This window comes from Malaclemys terrapin, chromosome 10, assembly GCF_027887155.1.
Source record: "Malaclemys terrapin pileata isolate rMalTer1 chromosome 10, rMalTer1.hap1, whole genome shotgun sequence".
In the NCBI taxonomy this organism is placed as follows: Eukaryota; Metazoa; Chordata; order Testudines; family Emydidae; genus Malaclemys; species Malaclemys terrapin.
The window spans coordinates 74,860,483-74,876,393 of NC_071514.1; the positions used below are offsets into that span (position 1 = coordinate 74,860,483).

Genomic DNA, 15,911 nt, shown 5'->3' on the forward strand with positions numbered 1-15,911 from the left:
TTTAAATGAATTTAAAGTATATTACCTGCATCAGTGCACTTTCAACTACTGCATTACAATTCAAAGGTATGAGACAATGGAAGGTGTTCTGGAAGGGATGTCCGACACCTGTCTGCATCTCAATAATCATTAGTGTGGAGGAAGATTTTGAAATAACTGCATGTTATTAATACATGTGAAGACTTCACTAACTCACAAGTCTGGAACATTTTAAGTAAGCGAGACTTGAACCTACAATAAACATCTCAAACTCTTTCAAGTGAGGTTGTTTTAGCAGAGGAGAGAATAAATCAAACCTGAAGCCAACTTCTAGGGATGCTAAACTTTTCTATGCTTCAGAGCCAAGATTTTAAAGAGCAGCTAGTGATTTTGAAGGCTTTCATTGTTGGATGTCCAACCTGAGACACCTTAAAGGGGCCTGATTTTTCAGGACATGATGTGCCCTCGAAAACTCATGGGTCTTTTAAGTGTCTCAAGTTCAGCAAAAATAGAAGCACTCAAAATTGCTAGGTATTTTGGAAAGTCTTGGCCAAAGGTCTGAGATTTTACTTAGTCGTCTTTTACTCTTTTATCTGGAGTAACTAAACAGACCCAGCCCTCACCATACCACCAGAAAGAGGAAGAGCAGAAGGCAGTGGAATCTGATGTTAGTGATGAGCAAATTGAGTTAGAATTATGGGAGGAGGGAGGTTTTTTTATCAAAATGCAGATGAAGAATAAATACAATGCCACCAAATGGGTCAGTAGTTTGTTTGCTTGGGATCTCAGGTTGGAGGGTTGCCTCCCTGACCCTTATAATGTGTTATAGTGTTTTATGACATCTTTCCTCCCTACATGGGGGCAGGTCCCCTGCTAGGGTAAATTGTCATTGCTCCATTGACTTGTTTCATAGCTTATTAAACAGCTATCCCAACATAAGGAGGGCAATGGTAAAATCAAGTTTATTCTAGCAAGTCAGAAAAAAAATCTACAGGTGAGTATGGCAAGACAGGAAGATCAACCATCAGGAACTGAAATTAAATTATAAATATAAGGAAAATAATCTCAAAATAACATATCAACCAGAAAAACACGTAAAATTCCTTGCCTATTTTATGACTAAAAGGATGTCTTTTCAAACAGCCTCTGAAGAAAAGAGACTCATTTATCGCTTTATGCCTCTAATACCTCAGCAAGCGGAAACTAAGCTATTGACTGTTACATTTGACTTTGGTGGGGTCTCAGCTCTTTGCCACTTCACTTGTGAAGGAGAAAAAGAGCAACTGCTAACTCCAGATTCTTGATTCTAAGCAACCACATTGTGCCTCCAGCCCCAGACTTGAACTTCAACATCCATACATTGTGGGCCCCGCCTCAGATTCATGAGCCCAGGGAAACCTACAGCCTTCCAATGTGCCTTCCTACCTGACAGTTCCCGGAATAGCTGGCTCTCAAGCAACAGATGCTTAAGATATCTGCATCTCCAGTTGTATTAGAGATGCTATGCTGACACCTCTTTCAGTTCTATTGGACCCAGCACAGTCCAGTAACCAAACATTTCAGAACCTTACCAAAGCTCGGTGTAGGGCTTCGAAACAGGGGCAGCTTTGGGGAGAGGGGCTCCCCCAACTCATCTCTTCTCTAGCCTGGTAGTAACCCAGCAGCTTAAGGCTTTTCGCCTTCCAAGCAGGGTGCCCTACAGGAGACTTCCTGTAGAGAGGAGCTCAGGAAACCAATTCAGTAGCTAAACCCTGAACACTCCAGTAGCCATATGTAAATGGTGCTGTGTGTGAATGGTCTGGGCTAGCGCCAATGTCACCCAACTCAATTACTCGAATAGGTTTTAATGGTACAATAGACTCAGGAGATTGATTGTTAAAAGTGATCAATTCCCACTCCTCAGCCACTCCTACCCAAGCAGCGTGCATATTTCAAACAAGACTTTGCCCTTCCACAGCACCTTCCATCTGAGGCGCCAAACCCACTTTACAAACATTAATAAATTAAGCCTCACATGTGTGCGACAAGTAGGCATCTACCTGGGCCATGTCTGCATGAGAGAGCTGAACCGGTTTAATTTAAATCTGTTTTGAAACCAATATAGTTACATCAGTGCAAACTCCTGTGTGCATGCTCATACTTGTGGCACCTTAGAGACTAACAAATTTATTTAAGCATAAGCTTTTGTGGATGCATGCAGTGGAAAATACAGTAGGGAGATACACAGAGAACATGAAAAAATGGGTGTTGCCATACCAACAATTAAGGTAATCAATTAAGGTAAGCTATTAGGTGAGCTATTATCAGCAGGAGAAAAAAAACCTTTGTAGTGATAATCAGGGTGGCCCATTTCCAACACTTGACAAGAAGGTGTGAGTAACAGTAGGGGGAAATTAGCATGGGGAAACAGCTTTTACTTTGTGTAATGACCCATCCACTCCCAGTCTTTATTCAAGCCTATTTCAGTTTAACTTAAATCTGTTCCTAGTAGACTAACTAAACAACACAAAAAACCAAACCAATACAAAAAATGCCACCCTTATACTGGAATAAGAATCATAGACTTTAAGGTCAGAAGGGACCATTATGATCGTCTAGTCTGACCTCCTGCACAACACAGGCCACAGAATCTCACCCACCCACACAGTGGTTTGCACTGGTTTAAACTCTCACCTTAAGCTTTACCAGGGCAACTTGCCCATGTAGATGAAGCCCTAGGTATTTATGCCACACTCTCTCCTGGTTATAGCATCTGAGTCCCTCTGTTATTTGTATTACATTAGCACCTAGAGACCTCAACCAAGTTCAGGACCCCACTGTGCTCCGTGGGCTACATAAACAAGGTAAGAGACAGTCCCTGCAATAAAGAGCTTAAACAGATAAGACAGACAAAGGCTGGGAGAGGAAACTAAGCTACAGAGAGGTGAAGTGACTATTTGCCTCATTTTGCAGATGGGGAAACTGAGGCCCAGGTAGATGATGTGACTTGAATGAGGTCACCCAGGAAGCCAGAAACAGAACCCCGACCTTCTGAGTCCCATCCTGCCCTTTGGCCAGAAGACCACTCTTCCCTTTTAAAGCTAAACAATATCATCTCCAGCTTTAATACATTTTCCATTTAAAATTTAATACTAGCTTTTAACATTTAGTGCCATTTGAGATAGCAACACTTTGTTTCAGTGAAAACTCTGTGGGAAACAGTGGGGCTCTTTACATAACTATTTAACTGATTGAATAAACATTGAGATGGGCCTGTGATTACTTCACGTTCTGGACTACCCAAGCTCATGAGAGGAGCGTTCTGGCATTAGAACTACTTGGAGAGCAATCCCAGAGCGCTCTCAGTAAGTTTACCTCCCACCCATTGCATGCTGATGTACGACTGAGCTCCGACACTGTATTAATGAAACCTCCCCCTAGAGCTGGGCTACATTCAGTTCTGATGGGACATTGCTAACATCAGTCGTTACACTGGGGATGAATGAGGCCCTGTGACAGTAGAGGGAAAAGTCCCAAATCAGGTCACTCCTTTATAGCAGCAGTTCTCAAACTTCATTGCACCGCGGCCCCTGCCCCCTTCTGACAACAAACACGACCCCAGGAGGGGGGACCAAAGCCTGAACCCACCCAAGCCCCACTGCCCCCGGGGGGGGGCAGGCAAAGCCTGAACCCCATTGCTCTGGGCAGGGGGGCCAAAGCTGAAGCTCAAGGGCTTCAGCCCCATGCAGGGGGCCTGTAACCTGAGCCCCGCCATCCAGGGCTGAAGCCCTTGGGCTTTGGCTTCGGCCCTGGGCCCCAGCTAATCTAAGCCAGCCCTGGTGACCCCATTCAAAGGGGGTCGTGACCCACTCTGTGGTCCAGACTCACAGTTTGAGAACTGTTGCTTTATAGTCTACACAACAGCTCAGCATATAAAAGCTACATCAGAGGTCTGATTCTCCTCTCACTCACCTGAAGAAGAGCTCTGTGTAAGCTCAAAACTTTGTCTCTCTCACCAACAGATGTTGGCCCAATAAAGATATGATCTCACCCACCTTGTCTCACTGTTGTAACGCAGGAATAACTCCAGGGCGAGAGGAGAATCAGACCACAAGGTCCTTCTTAAAAGAACAGACAAAGCCACACAAACCACTTCTTCTATGAGGCTGTTCTGCAGGGAGTTTATCATTTTAAAAGAAAAAAAACTAGCCCTGTCTGGGTTTCCCTGTATGTTTCATCTTGTCTGTATCTGTCTTTCAGCTGTTCGGGACAGGGAAAGTTTCTATTTTGTGTGCTGTACAGGGCCAAGTAGATCATCAGCACTAAACCAATCATAAATAGTCACGATAACATCTACATCTTTCATAAGCAGGAGTCGCTGGAGTAAAATTGTTGCCAGGGAATTGACTGTCCATGACATGAGTGACACCTTGCCAATGTTGAACAGCTACCTCGTGATCAGGTTCATCACCTCCATTGTATAAGACTCTGATACCTTGTCACAGCTTTCACATGTGGGGCAGTGGGAGTTTTTGGGGAGAGCCCCTGTGGGGGGCAGCTCATTGAGATTCAGAAACACACTGCACTATTAACTGTGACTGTCTCCTTGTGCGCTGAGCAATGAACTGCAGTGTGCTAAGACGGAGAAGCCATCGCCACTTGATTCAGACCACTAGGCTAAAGAAACACAGCTCTGCAAGTATATCACCAAAGCAATCACAAGGTATGCAGACCTAATCAAGCACCCCTTCCTGCCTATGGCAAGACCTACCCGTTTGAAAATGGGGAATCGGTGTTTGCTTTCATCCATCCGTCCATCCATCCTTTGCTAGACAGAAGAGCTAACACCATGGAAGCGCACTATTCTACTGACTAATTTGACCGGACACACTAATTGCTGCCTACAAGGAGGGTCAGAACTAAGCAGGAAGCCAGTTCAGATCCACTGCAGCGCAGCACAAAAGCAAAAAGGTGTTCTCAAAAATTACCTCACCCTGAATCTGTCACAGAGGAAGAGAGATCGCTTTTGTTACAGATCTATCAATGAGGTATTGTTTTCTATTAGCACCACGGGCTTGTTTTGTCTGGAGATGAGTTGGGGAGTGAATCTACCCTGCATCTGGACCGCTTGCCACTAGGAAAGCTGTTGGATTTACGAGGTCTGTGTGGACAGATAGTGAGCAACTGGTTAAGCAGCAAGGTGATCCTTCTTCTGCAGGAATGGCTAGTACTGTGAAACCCAGCTGTGCTAGTCTGACAGTCCCTGCTTAGTTTCATGCAATGTCCAAGGATGAAGGCAGCTTGACAACCAAAGGAAAATAAATCCATAAACATGACAGCTGTGGGCTTTAATTTGATGACCATTTCAGGGTTGGCCTTATGATCCAGTGGGTTCCAAGTAGCTGGGGGAAGGAAATACAGTTGCGAGATGGCTCCTGTCACTCCGGTCCCACTCTCTGAAATGACACCAGTGATGGGAGCCAACCCCTGGATCCTATGAACTGCTAAGCTCCTTGGGTCTGGATAGTGACTGACCACTGCAGAGGCAATGCAGGGTCACACACACCCCTCCCGATTTCTGCCTCCTATTTAGCACAGAGTTTTTCAATCTGTGGAGCACACCCCCCTGAAAACCATCACCTCCTGCCAGGAACCGGCGGATCAGAACCTGCTGGGAGCCTCCTGGCCCACTCGGGCCCCTGGCTTTCCACTCTAAATGTGCTCTGCCCCCCTGACGCATTCTTGCCTCTCCCGTGACAGCCTGTCGCCAGCCAGCAATGCCCCCTGGAGCTGGCCCCTGCCCGCAGAGGCTGGCTGCCACTAGAAGCTCCCAGAGGCGCTTGTTCGCTGCTGCCCTGACACTCCTGGCTCTGCTGCTGCTCCTCAGGCCAGAGGTGACACGTGGGCGGTAACATCTCCCTCCTCCCTCCACCATCAAGAGTTACCTGTCATCTCTGGATCCCTGCTTCTAAGTCTGGGTCTCTCAGGTGCATTCTGAGGTGCAGACCCTGAAGCCTCTGTCCTCCTGATCCCCCCAGTTGTTTGGACACATTCCCTGCCAGAGACCACGTGGCTGCGGGAGTTCTTCAGGGACCACATGGCAGTACAGCAAGGCACACGGGCTTAGGAAAGGGATTTCACACACACACACACACACACTTACACTTAAGAAGGACAAGAGAGTTACAGCTCTATGAAAAATCACAAACTGCTGAACACCGCTCTCCGGCTGATCTCATCCCCTTTTGTGAGCCTGAGTTAGGTCCTTAGGGAAGGCACGGTACCTCCAGCCTCCACTCCTCTGCTGGGCTTTCTCTTCCTGGAGATGGAACAGCTTCCTTTGGCTTGGAGGAGGAGCACATCTTTTGAAACAATCTCTGCCCCTCTGGCTCAGGTGGTCAAGCCAGGAAACAATTCTCTCAGCCAGGTGTGTAGGCTGGAGGAGGTCCAGACCCCTCCACCCTCCAACTGGTTTTGGCATCGAATGTCTATTCAAAGTCACTGGCCCTATGGGGGGCAGCCCCATTGTTTCACCAGAGGAGAGCCACTCAGTCCGGATGGCTCTTGATGGCAGCCTGTCGCAGCTTTCCAGACACAGCTTCCCCACTACGTCACATTCCTGCTACAGAGTGGATGATCTAATCCAGAGCGACGGTTCCAATTACAGATCGTGTTCACACAACCCAACGGAATTCATAACTGGAGGCAGACATACCCCCCCAAACTGTCGCAACTGCCTCTCCAATCTGGCTGCCACACAGCTGAGGGGAAAGTGGGTTAGGACTACATTTTGGGGTGCCCATGGGCAGCGCTGCTCTTACATATATTTAGAGAGACAAAGTGGGTGAGGGAATATCTTTTATTGAACCAACTTGTTGGTGAGAGAGACAAGCTTTTGAGCTTTTACACAGTACATGCATTTATTTAGAGGCATTCAGGGACCACTTGGTTTCTTCCCTCCCCCTCCCCAGGAGGCTCTGCCTCTTCTGCCCCTTCTATTTGCTTCCTATTAAATAAAAAGAGAATTTTTATTGCCACTAACCCTGTAGTTCCATTGCTTGGAAGGCGCTAGGCAAGGGGGCACCGCATGTGGCTGTTCTAGTGCATCTAGGCTGGGGTGACCAAATGTCCCCATTTTATAGGGACAGTCCTGATATTCGGGGCTGTGTCTTATACCGGCGCCTATTACCCCCATCCCCGTCCCAATTCTTTGCCCTTGCTATCTGGTCACCCTAAGTACATCCCTTAGACCAGGCTCTGTGGAAGCACCCATGTCACCTGGGACCTAAACCAGCCTATTCCGTTAGCTCTGAGCTCTCACCTTGCCATCTTCATGATAGACAAAGATATTCCTTGTGCTGTTGTCCTTCAAGTAAGTGATTTGTAGTCCATGTGGGTTCCCTATTTTTGAAGGTTGGAAAGTCGCATTTAAATGTTCAATCTTCATAATTGCTTTGGGTTCTTTTGCCTGGAAAACACAGTTGAATGAATAAACATCTGAAAAGCAACCAGAAAAGCATCTTTCAAACCAGCGTGCAGTTCATGTAATCAGAAATGCTCCCTATTCAGGCTGCTGGTCAACAAAACGGCCTGGTGATTATGCAGCAAACTTACCTAGCCCACCATGAACAGCTGCCGTCGTCTTAGGAAAGCGCTTTGCAGCTCTGGGAAATTCAGCAGAGTTGGTGTAATACTATAGCACAAGGGGGAAGGTTCAGGCCAGAAGAGGGGTGAACCAGCTAGGTCACAAGACAAGATGCTGTGCAATACAGTGACTTCAGACATGCCTCCTCCCTAGCACAAGAACCCCCTCTCCCACGCCCTTCTCAGTCACCTTCCTCCAGACTCCAGATTCCCACTGGCATCTTCACCGGACTAGCAAATGGCCTGTATTTTTGCCTGGCTGAGCACTATTACCAATGTGCTCAACCAGGCAAAAAATACAGACCACTTACCAAATAGGCCAGGATGCTTTCAGCATCCCAAGCATCCTGGACCAGTCCACTGCTGGCCTGGGAGAACTGAACATTATTCCCTTGCCAATGACAATGAATCTCGTATTGCCACGCTATCTGTCCGGACGCAAAGTGCCAGTTTCCACACGGGTCATGCTCTCTCTCCTACACAAACACATTTGTTTGCTTTTAACTGAACTCCTCACATTGCTCTGATCTGCCCCCACACTGGGAGGTCCTTGGGCAGAGCAAGAGACAGCCGAGCACTTTCCAACCCTCGCAAAGGAGGAAAATCATTTATTTCTCTGGTTAGATCTGTTTTACGGATTAGGTCTAAGTAGGAGTCTGGGAGCTGGGACCTCCTGCGCACTAATCCCAGGGCTGACACAGACTCCCTCCAAGGCAGCTTACTGAACATCTGTAGCACAGGTTCCACTCATATGAAGTAGGTCTAACAATTAACCTGCCCCAAAGGGGCCCTCTGTGGATTTAGCTACTGAAGGTGAATAAAGCCCTTTGACGATTAAGGACCCTACTACTGTCCACTTGGTACCACTGGTTTTATGCCGCTGTAGCTCCCTTCACTTACAACTGGGTGCAACTGGTGTAAGACAATGGAGAACTAGGCCCTAAAAGCGCTATGCACCGTGCGTCAGAACTTCAACTGGTGCAAATCAAAGTAGCCCCACTGATGTCAGTCAAGAATCTTTCCCTGTAAGTGCTTTTATTTATTTAGCATGTGCATGGTCATCTAGCCAAGCGCTGTCATCTTCAGTGGCGTGATGCAGTTCTTCCAGGCCACCGCGGAACCTAGTCAGCAGGCATTCATCGACAACATGTGTCATCGTCTGCGTCGCGCCGCAGCTGCACAAAGGGCTGTGATGAAGGCCCCGGCAATACTGGTTGGCTGCACAGAGACCTTGCCCAGTCTGGAACCTGTTCAACAGGGACCACTGGCGATGGGGCAGGTCAAAACCAGGCGGGCAAATTGTAGGGTCGGCGACGAGGGACTGGCTGGGGATTATAACAGATCCATTCCTCTCGCCAGAGCATTCCTGCTCTAACGTCCTGGCGTGGTGGATGAGACCATAATGGGCGACGTGACAGCAAACATGCAGCTAGTGGTTTAAAAAGGTCGTTGTGCAGCGGCAGGCTTGAGTTGGCGCGAACTTTCTCCAGTAACTTGCCAGTGGCAACCTCTCATCTGATATGAGGAGGAGCGATATTGCTCAGAACTGGGAGCCATGGGAGTGGAGTCGGACGCAGGGTGCCAGAGATGACACGCATGGCAGCATGTAACTGCGTATCCACCAGTTTGGTGTGTGACGATTGACTCCAAACTGGTGCGCAGTGCTCCGCCACCGAATACAAGATGGCAAGCGCTGACGTCCGCAAAGTTGGAGCACGGGCACCCCATGACGAACGTGGCCAGTTTGCTAAGAAGATTGTTGCATGTTTTAACTTTAGCTGCTGTTTTCCTCAGGTGGGCATGGTAACTCAGAGTGCCGTCTAAGGTCAAACGTAGATAGACCGGTTCTACTTCATGCTTCACCTTCTGACCATTCAGATAAACATTCAGTTCTCGGGTTGCGCTGGTGTGATGAAGATGGAACAAACTGGAGACTGTTTTTATGACACTTGGCTGGAGGTTCCAAGTGCTTTAAGCCCTGTGATTAGATGCATAAGAGTGGAACAGCCACTAAACTTGCTGGAAGCCATGTTTATTCAGCGGTGGAAATTGGCCAGCAGTTTGTATCTATTTTGTTCTAACAGAAACAATGACCAGGAGGCTGGTTCGCATTCTTTGTAATCTCTTCTCCCAACTACTTCAACAGTGAATTTACACTAGTCATACTCCCTTGTCCAATGCCCCTCCTAGGCGAAGATCTCTAAGTGCTTATTGAAATAAGCCTCCCGAGGCCATCGTGAAGTAGGAAAGCATCATTACACCCATTTTTCACAGGGGGCTCAAATACAGCATGGCATGGACCACTTGGGTCCTGATCAAAGTTATCCCAAAATAGCCAAGTGCCCCTTCAGAGGAGAGACTGGTGATGATTTTGGATTCTTTGGCTTTAGAGCCAGAAGGAACAGACATGCCCTTACTCTGTACAAGTGAGAGCCCACTCCACCTACAGCCAAGAAGAAAAATAAACCAGCTCCCACCTCCTGTAGGTGGCCTGAATTCAACGAACAGGCAATACTTCAAATATATCTAATATGCCTTGGAGATGGCAGCCAGCCAGCCATGACACAATACACAAGCAGGCCCAATAGAAATGGACCCTGGAAGAATGGGCCTAAACCAAAATCCTGGATTTATGAACATCGCTATCTCTGTGGACAGGCTTCGTGAGGGGGTTTTCTTTTCCCATGACTTGGCTTACAACTACTTGCTTGAGTGAGATGCGACATCTGCCACAATTATTTTTGGGCAGGGAGCAGAGTACATCTAGGATCACAGCAGCTGATTTTTACCATGTGCATATGGTCAGACTAGCTGAGCTCCTGTATCCCAGTCACCAGAGGGTAAGTCCCCACCTCACAGCGAATACAAGTGTGCAGCCCTGTGCTCATGAAGCCTTTCTGTGGTTTCGAAGTGGATGTGGATGTGAGAGGTGGTGGGGAAATCCAAGCAGGGTGGAAGTGTGTGGACAATATGGTTCCCATCACACCCGTGGTTGGTGCTGGCGTCACATTGAGTACCATGAAAGAAGTTTTTAAACCACTGGAGTGGACGAAAGCAACTTCATCTGGGTTACCAGAGACTCTCACTTCCTTTTAGGCTGTGATTGCATTTCTCCCATCCACAAACCAGGACTGCCTCAAAGAGCACGTGGTGGAGATGACGACAGCGATACCCCTCTAAATTAGCCACTGGAAATGGAGGAGAAAGTACCGGGAGAGATGTCTCTCCCTCCATTACCATTCCTCTCCATGACGCCATCGCTCATCAAGCTGCCACAAAAGACAGCTGCTGGTTCGATCCACTATTATTTTAACAGAATTTTTGCCCACGGCTTGTTAACGAAAGATCTTACAATCATTAAGCCCGTACACAAAACGGCTGGCAAATCCTAGGATTGAGGAAATAAGGCTGACATTAAAAAAAGGCTGCAGGGGAGCAGAGGGATAATGCTTGAGGCGCGAGGGAGAGGGATCAGCATTAAAAGTGACACTGTTTCGATGCATCGGCTGGTTAGTATTGAATCTGAATGTCACTCCTGACACCACTAAATGAACTGGCCCAACGGTACTTACAGATAAGGACCCAGATTGGGGTTGGGGAGTTGTGGGGGGGAGTTGTGAGAGGAGGGGAGGAGAGAGGGGGGTGCAGCACTGCCTGGGTTTGACATTAACAAGAGTTCTACTTGGGTGAGAAGGAGAACTGTAGTGTGGGAAACTAACGAGAGGATTTGGGGGTAAAACAAATAAAATAATGTCCAGTGTCCACATCTCACCACATACTTTCATCCAGCATTCATACAGACTAGCTGCACCATCATGCGTTTAATGGCAGCGCTGCCTCCGGCACGGAATACTGTTCAGAGACAGATCATAGACTATGAGGGTTAGAAGGGACCTCAGGAGGTCATCTAGTCCAACCCCCTGCTCAAAGCAGGACCCCCAGACAGATCAGATTTTTGCCCCAGATCCCTAAATGGCCCCCTCAAGGATTGAACTCACAACCCTGGAGTTATCAGGCCAATGCTCAAACCACTGAGCTATCCAGCACAGCTATGTGTTAAGAGCAGGCAGTGGGGCAGGTGGCAAATCAGCTTCTCTTCCCTACTGACTGGGGCCCACAGAGGTGCAAGGTTTTCACAAGGACGGCAAGGCACCGCTGGGTTTATGTAAAAAGGCCAGGAAAGCACATTGGATTTCTCTGCTTGGTGAGTGCATGACAGTAAAGTTCCTGTCCATTCATCACAAATGTAATTTTTTTTAATGGCTCCACGTTTCACTTACAATAAATGAGATCCACTCCTGAGAAGAAGACAAATACTTCCTAGCCTGACACTGAAATATAAAAAACCAGATGGATTTTCCTTTATGACTGTTTGTCATGGTCTTTAAGGGAGCATTCAGAATCCAAAGGAGAACTCTTCACTATCTGCCCCTCTGTGCCCTTGGAGTTTACAAACCAAGGACTGCAGCTGCCGTAGGCTTTCAAATTCCTTTGCTATCCAAACACCACAGTGGGCCTGCAGCCTCTCCTCTGTTGTGTGATATTGCCGCCACCACAGTGTGGCCGAAGGCATAAAACTGATGTAGAGAGGATTGGCGGCTCCTTATGATCTAGCATCGCAGAGTAGAGCCAGGAGAAACTTCTTGCTCTCAGAAAACAAAGATGATGGGATCAGGGAGCTGCAGAACTCTACACATGTGGGCCCAGGTATTTAGATGTTGCTGTGCTCAGTGTTGCAATGCATAATTGATTTAGGAGCCCAAATATCATTTTGAAAGGGGATTTAGGCACTTAGGAGCCAAACTGTCACTGAGAGTTTATGGAATTTGGCCTCCTAAATGCCTAAATCCCCTTTTAAGATGAAATTTTGGCTCCTAAATCAGTTCAGTATTGTACCACTGAGCCCAGCAATATCTAAATACTTTTAGAAATCTGGGCCTTGGGCTTTCGGTCCTAGAGCAGTAGAAGAATAAACGACCTGGCGTCTTTGAAAAGTTAGTGACTCCTTATGACAAAATGGTTCCAGGGGGACTGTTTGATCAAAGACAAACCCACATGAACAAAACCTCTGGTGACTGTGCTGTGGTCCCAGATGCTTACATCATTTTTGTTGAAGTACTTCAGAGCGCCTTCCCGTTCCGATAACACAAATTTTCTGCTTAAGAACTGCCCATTGTCACGTCCTCTCTTCCAGAGAAGCCCTTCTCTGTACCCTGCAAAGGAAAGAAATAACAGAGAATCATGAATGAAAAGTTTTGTTTTTTTAAAGAGAAAAGCTGAAAAATGAACATTTTACAAGACACAGAGCCGACAGGCCACAAAGCCACTTTTCCCCTCAGATGTGCCTTCCTCACTCTGCTCTCTCTTTCTTTCTTTTGTATCTTGTGCTTCAAAGGTCGCCAGTCTTTGATACCGCGATTTGACAGGCGGTCTGGGATTCGCACTGCACATCACATTCAGAGACACTGGGGAAGCCTTCAGAGACACTGCTGAGTTCTTTCATTGGTTCCCAATACACCAACCTCACCAGAATGTCTCACCCAATAATCTTGCTCATTTTGCTTGCGCAAGGAGCCCTCTGGAGCATAACTGAGGCAAGTAGGATCTGGCCCCAAGTGTTGACATTACTAAGGAATCAGAGGGAAAAAATAAAACCCAGTTCCCGGTGGATAGTTGTTGATAACACAGAAAACCACAAGGACATAGCTGACTACTTTTGGAGTCTGTCTGCTCAGATAGGACATACCCAAAGCTCGGTGAAGCCAATGGGACTATTTCCACATACCTTAACAAAAAAACACAGGGAAAAAAACAACTTACAAGCTTTTCCACTGACTTCAGTGGACTTTGGATCAGCACCTGACTGAGCCATGGGACACTCAACTACTTTCTCCCGCTTTGAGCGGTTCCATCCAGCTCTGAGGTTCTTTAGCAAGACATCACAGGGAAGCATGCACATAACCCTCAGTGGAATACAATAGGGGCTATCACTAGAAGAAGCAGCTTTCACCACCCATATTGTTCCTGTTCGGTTTCCCCACACCGCTTTCACCAGCACTAAAGTCCATCCAAGGATTTTGTTTTTGCAGATTATTTTTAAAACAAATCAGGAAAAGGCTGATTTTTATCCTACCTCAGCATTCCCGAACAGCAAACACAATGGCAACTAACCACTGCATGCCCTTCTCCAGTGGCACGACAGCCGGAATGTGCAGGTTAGCCAGATTATGTGCAGATTAGTCAAAAATGATAACATTTTAAGCATTGTCCTTACTTTACAACATTTTGTTTGTTTGTTTTTTACAAGCAGTTTCCTACACAATCACTATAAATACTGATCGAGCTGTTTGATGCTCTCCTTCAGTTTGAGATCTTAATTATAAAAATATTCCCGTTGAGATTTCTCTCTCAATTTCTCTTCTCTCTTCTATTTAGTTTTTATTATTGACTCTCAGTAGCTAGGATTGTAAAGCGAAACAATTAAATGCTTTTTAACTTGTAACTAAGCTCTCTCTATATGCAAAGTAGCTACAATATTAGTAGGCAGACTATTATCTGTATGCACATTATAAAATGGCAATTTACAGAAATGCCATCCTGGGAGTGCATTTCAGAAATTTCTACCAGTGACTGTTATTGTAAATGTCCATCATCAAGCCAAATTTATATAAACCACAGACCAAAAAAAAAAAAAGGAAAAAAGTGCTATTCGCTTTCCAGGTATGAGCTGCATAAAAATGTTCTGTATGGATGAGAGCTTGAAGCAAGATAATTTAATTGTATATGCTACTGCTAAAGATACAAACAAAACCCCTAAATGTGCCTATGTTTATAGTCTGTAAACCAGTATCACACAACTTTCTTTTTCAAACTATATTTACCCCTTCTGCATTTATGAAAGCAAAGGCCAACTGGTCTCCCAAAAGCTGAAATGGACCTTTCCTGAAGTGTTAATCAAAGCCATTAATGTTAGGCATAAATAAACGCAATGGTGAAAACTCTACTGTTGCTAATTGCGAATGTGAACTCCACAGCACAGCATAAATCCAAAATACCCATCAGACTGCTGGAATGCAGGAGGTAAATGGGCCAATAACGTGATTCAGCTGTAAGTGATGGGACGATTTAGAGCCTGTCGGCAGTGCTTTCTTTTCCTTGTCCCTCTATCGGGGTCAGATATTGGAGCGGGTTTCATTTTTAAAATGCTGGGCCCCGTCGTACCATCCCCGACAACCCCTTGGCTGCCAGTAGGTACAGATGTCTGCTACTACTCTGGAAAGAGCACTTGCATTTTCACCCGTCGCTAGGGATATCCCATAATACATTATTGACATACCTATCATTTAAAATTAGTACAGATTGTGCACAGCCACACACACACAGCTATGAGGCATGCACAGCTGCAGATTTTCATTTTTCTGGGTGGGTGCTCCATCCCCACTCCACCCCTTCCCCCAAGACCCCACCCTTACTCCGCCTCTTCCTCCCCCCACTCCACCCCCCCGCACACCCCTGCCCTTGCTCCGCCTCTTCCTCCCTCTCCCCCCCCAGCACCTCCCACCCGCCACTGAACAGCTGATTGGCAGGTGGCTGGTGGGTGCTGAGCAACCACTATTTTTTTCCCATGGGTGCTCCGGGGCTAGAGCACTCATGGAGTTGGCGCCTATGGAAGCAGGTGTGTAACAGAAAGGATCCCTCCTTGGAGCTAGTACCCACTCATACACAGCACCGTACAATCCCCGTTACCTGAGGTCGGTTGAACCTAAGTGCCACAAGTCCCACGGACTCACTATCTTGATGCTAGCCACTGTGCAGGTCTCAGCTGGTCCCTCAGCCCACAGCAGAGCAAGTCTCTTGAGGAGTTGCTCACTACCTCTGTGTGCAACCCCTCCCTCATTTTTTACAGTCAAAATCCTGCTCATTGGTTTTCCTCAGACTCTGCATAGCCCACCACCCACCACCCGTGCCTTATTCACCTGCACTAAATCCAGGATAAATTAGTTTCTCTTTGTTTCCTCAGGGCTGATCCCAGTTACACTGATGTAAATGGTCAGTGGAGTTATTCCAGGTTTACAGGTTTAAAATCAGAGCAAAATTTGGCTCCATTATTCCATGCTTCTAGTCATCCTGCTCCCACGGGATCACCAGGATGTGTTACACAACTTCCTTTACAGTTACCAGATGGCCCCAGCAGGGCTATTGTCTTTACATTCTGTGGTCAGTGAAATTCTTCTACCTGCCAGCTCTCCTCTTCCCTCCTTTGCTGGAAAAGCTCTGCCATTTTAGGTTAAACCTCTGACTATCTACTG

General features: G+C 46.8%; 1 protein-coding gene across 1 annotated transcript in view; it reads right to left on the reverse strand.

The window, feature by feature from the left end:
* ADAP1 (ArfGAP with dual PH domains 1) overlaps positions 1-15,911 on the reverse strand; it is a 115,486-nt gene that overhangs the window by 24,223 nt on the left and 75,352 nt on the right. The window contains exons 5-6 of the mRNA XM_054042635.1: positions 12,703-12,815; positions 7,280-7,426 (exon numbers count right to left, since the gene is read on the reverse strand). Coding sequence (XP_053898610.1) covers positions 7,280-7,426; positions 12,703-12,815 — 260 coding nt within the window. The remainder of the gene's footprint in view (positions 1-7,279; positions 7,427-12,702; positions 12,816-15,911) is intronic.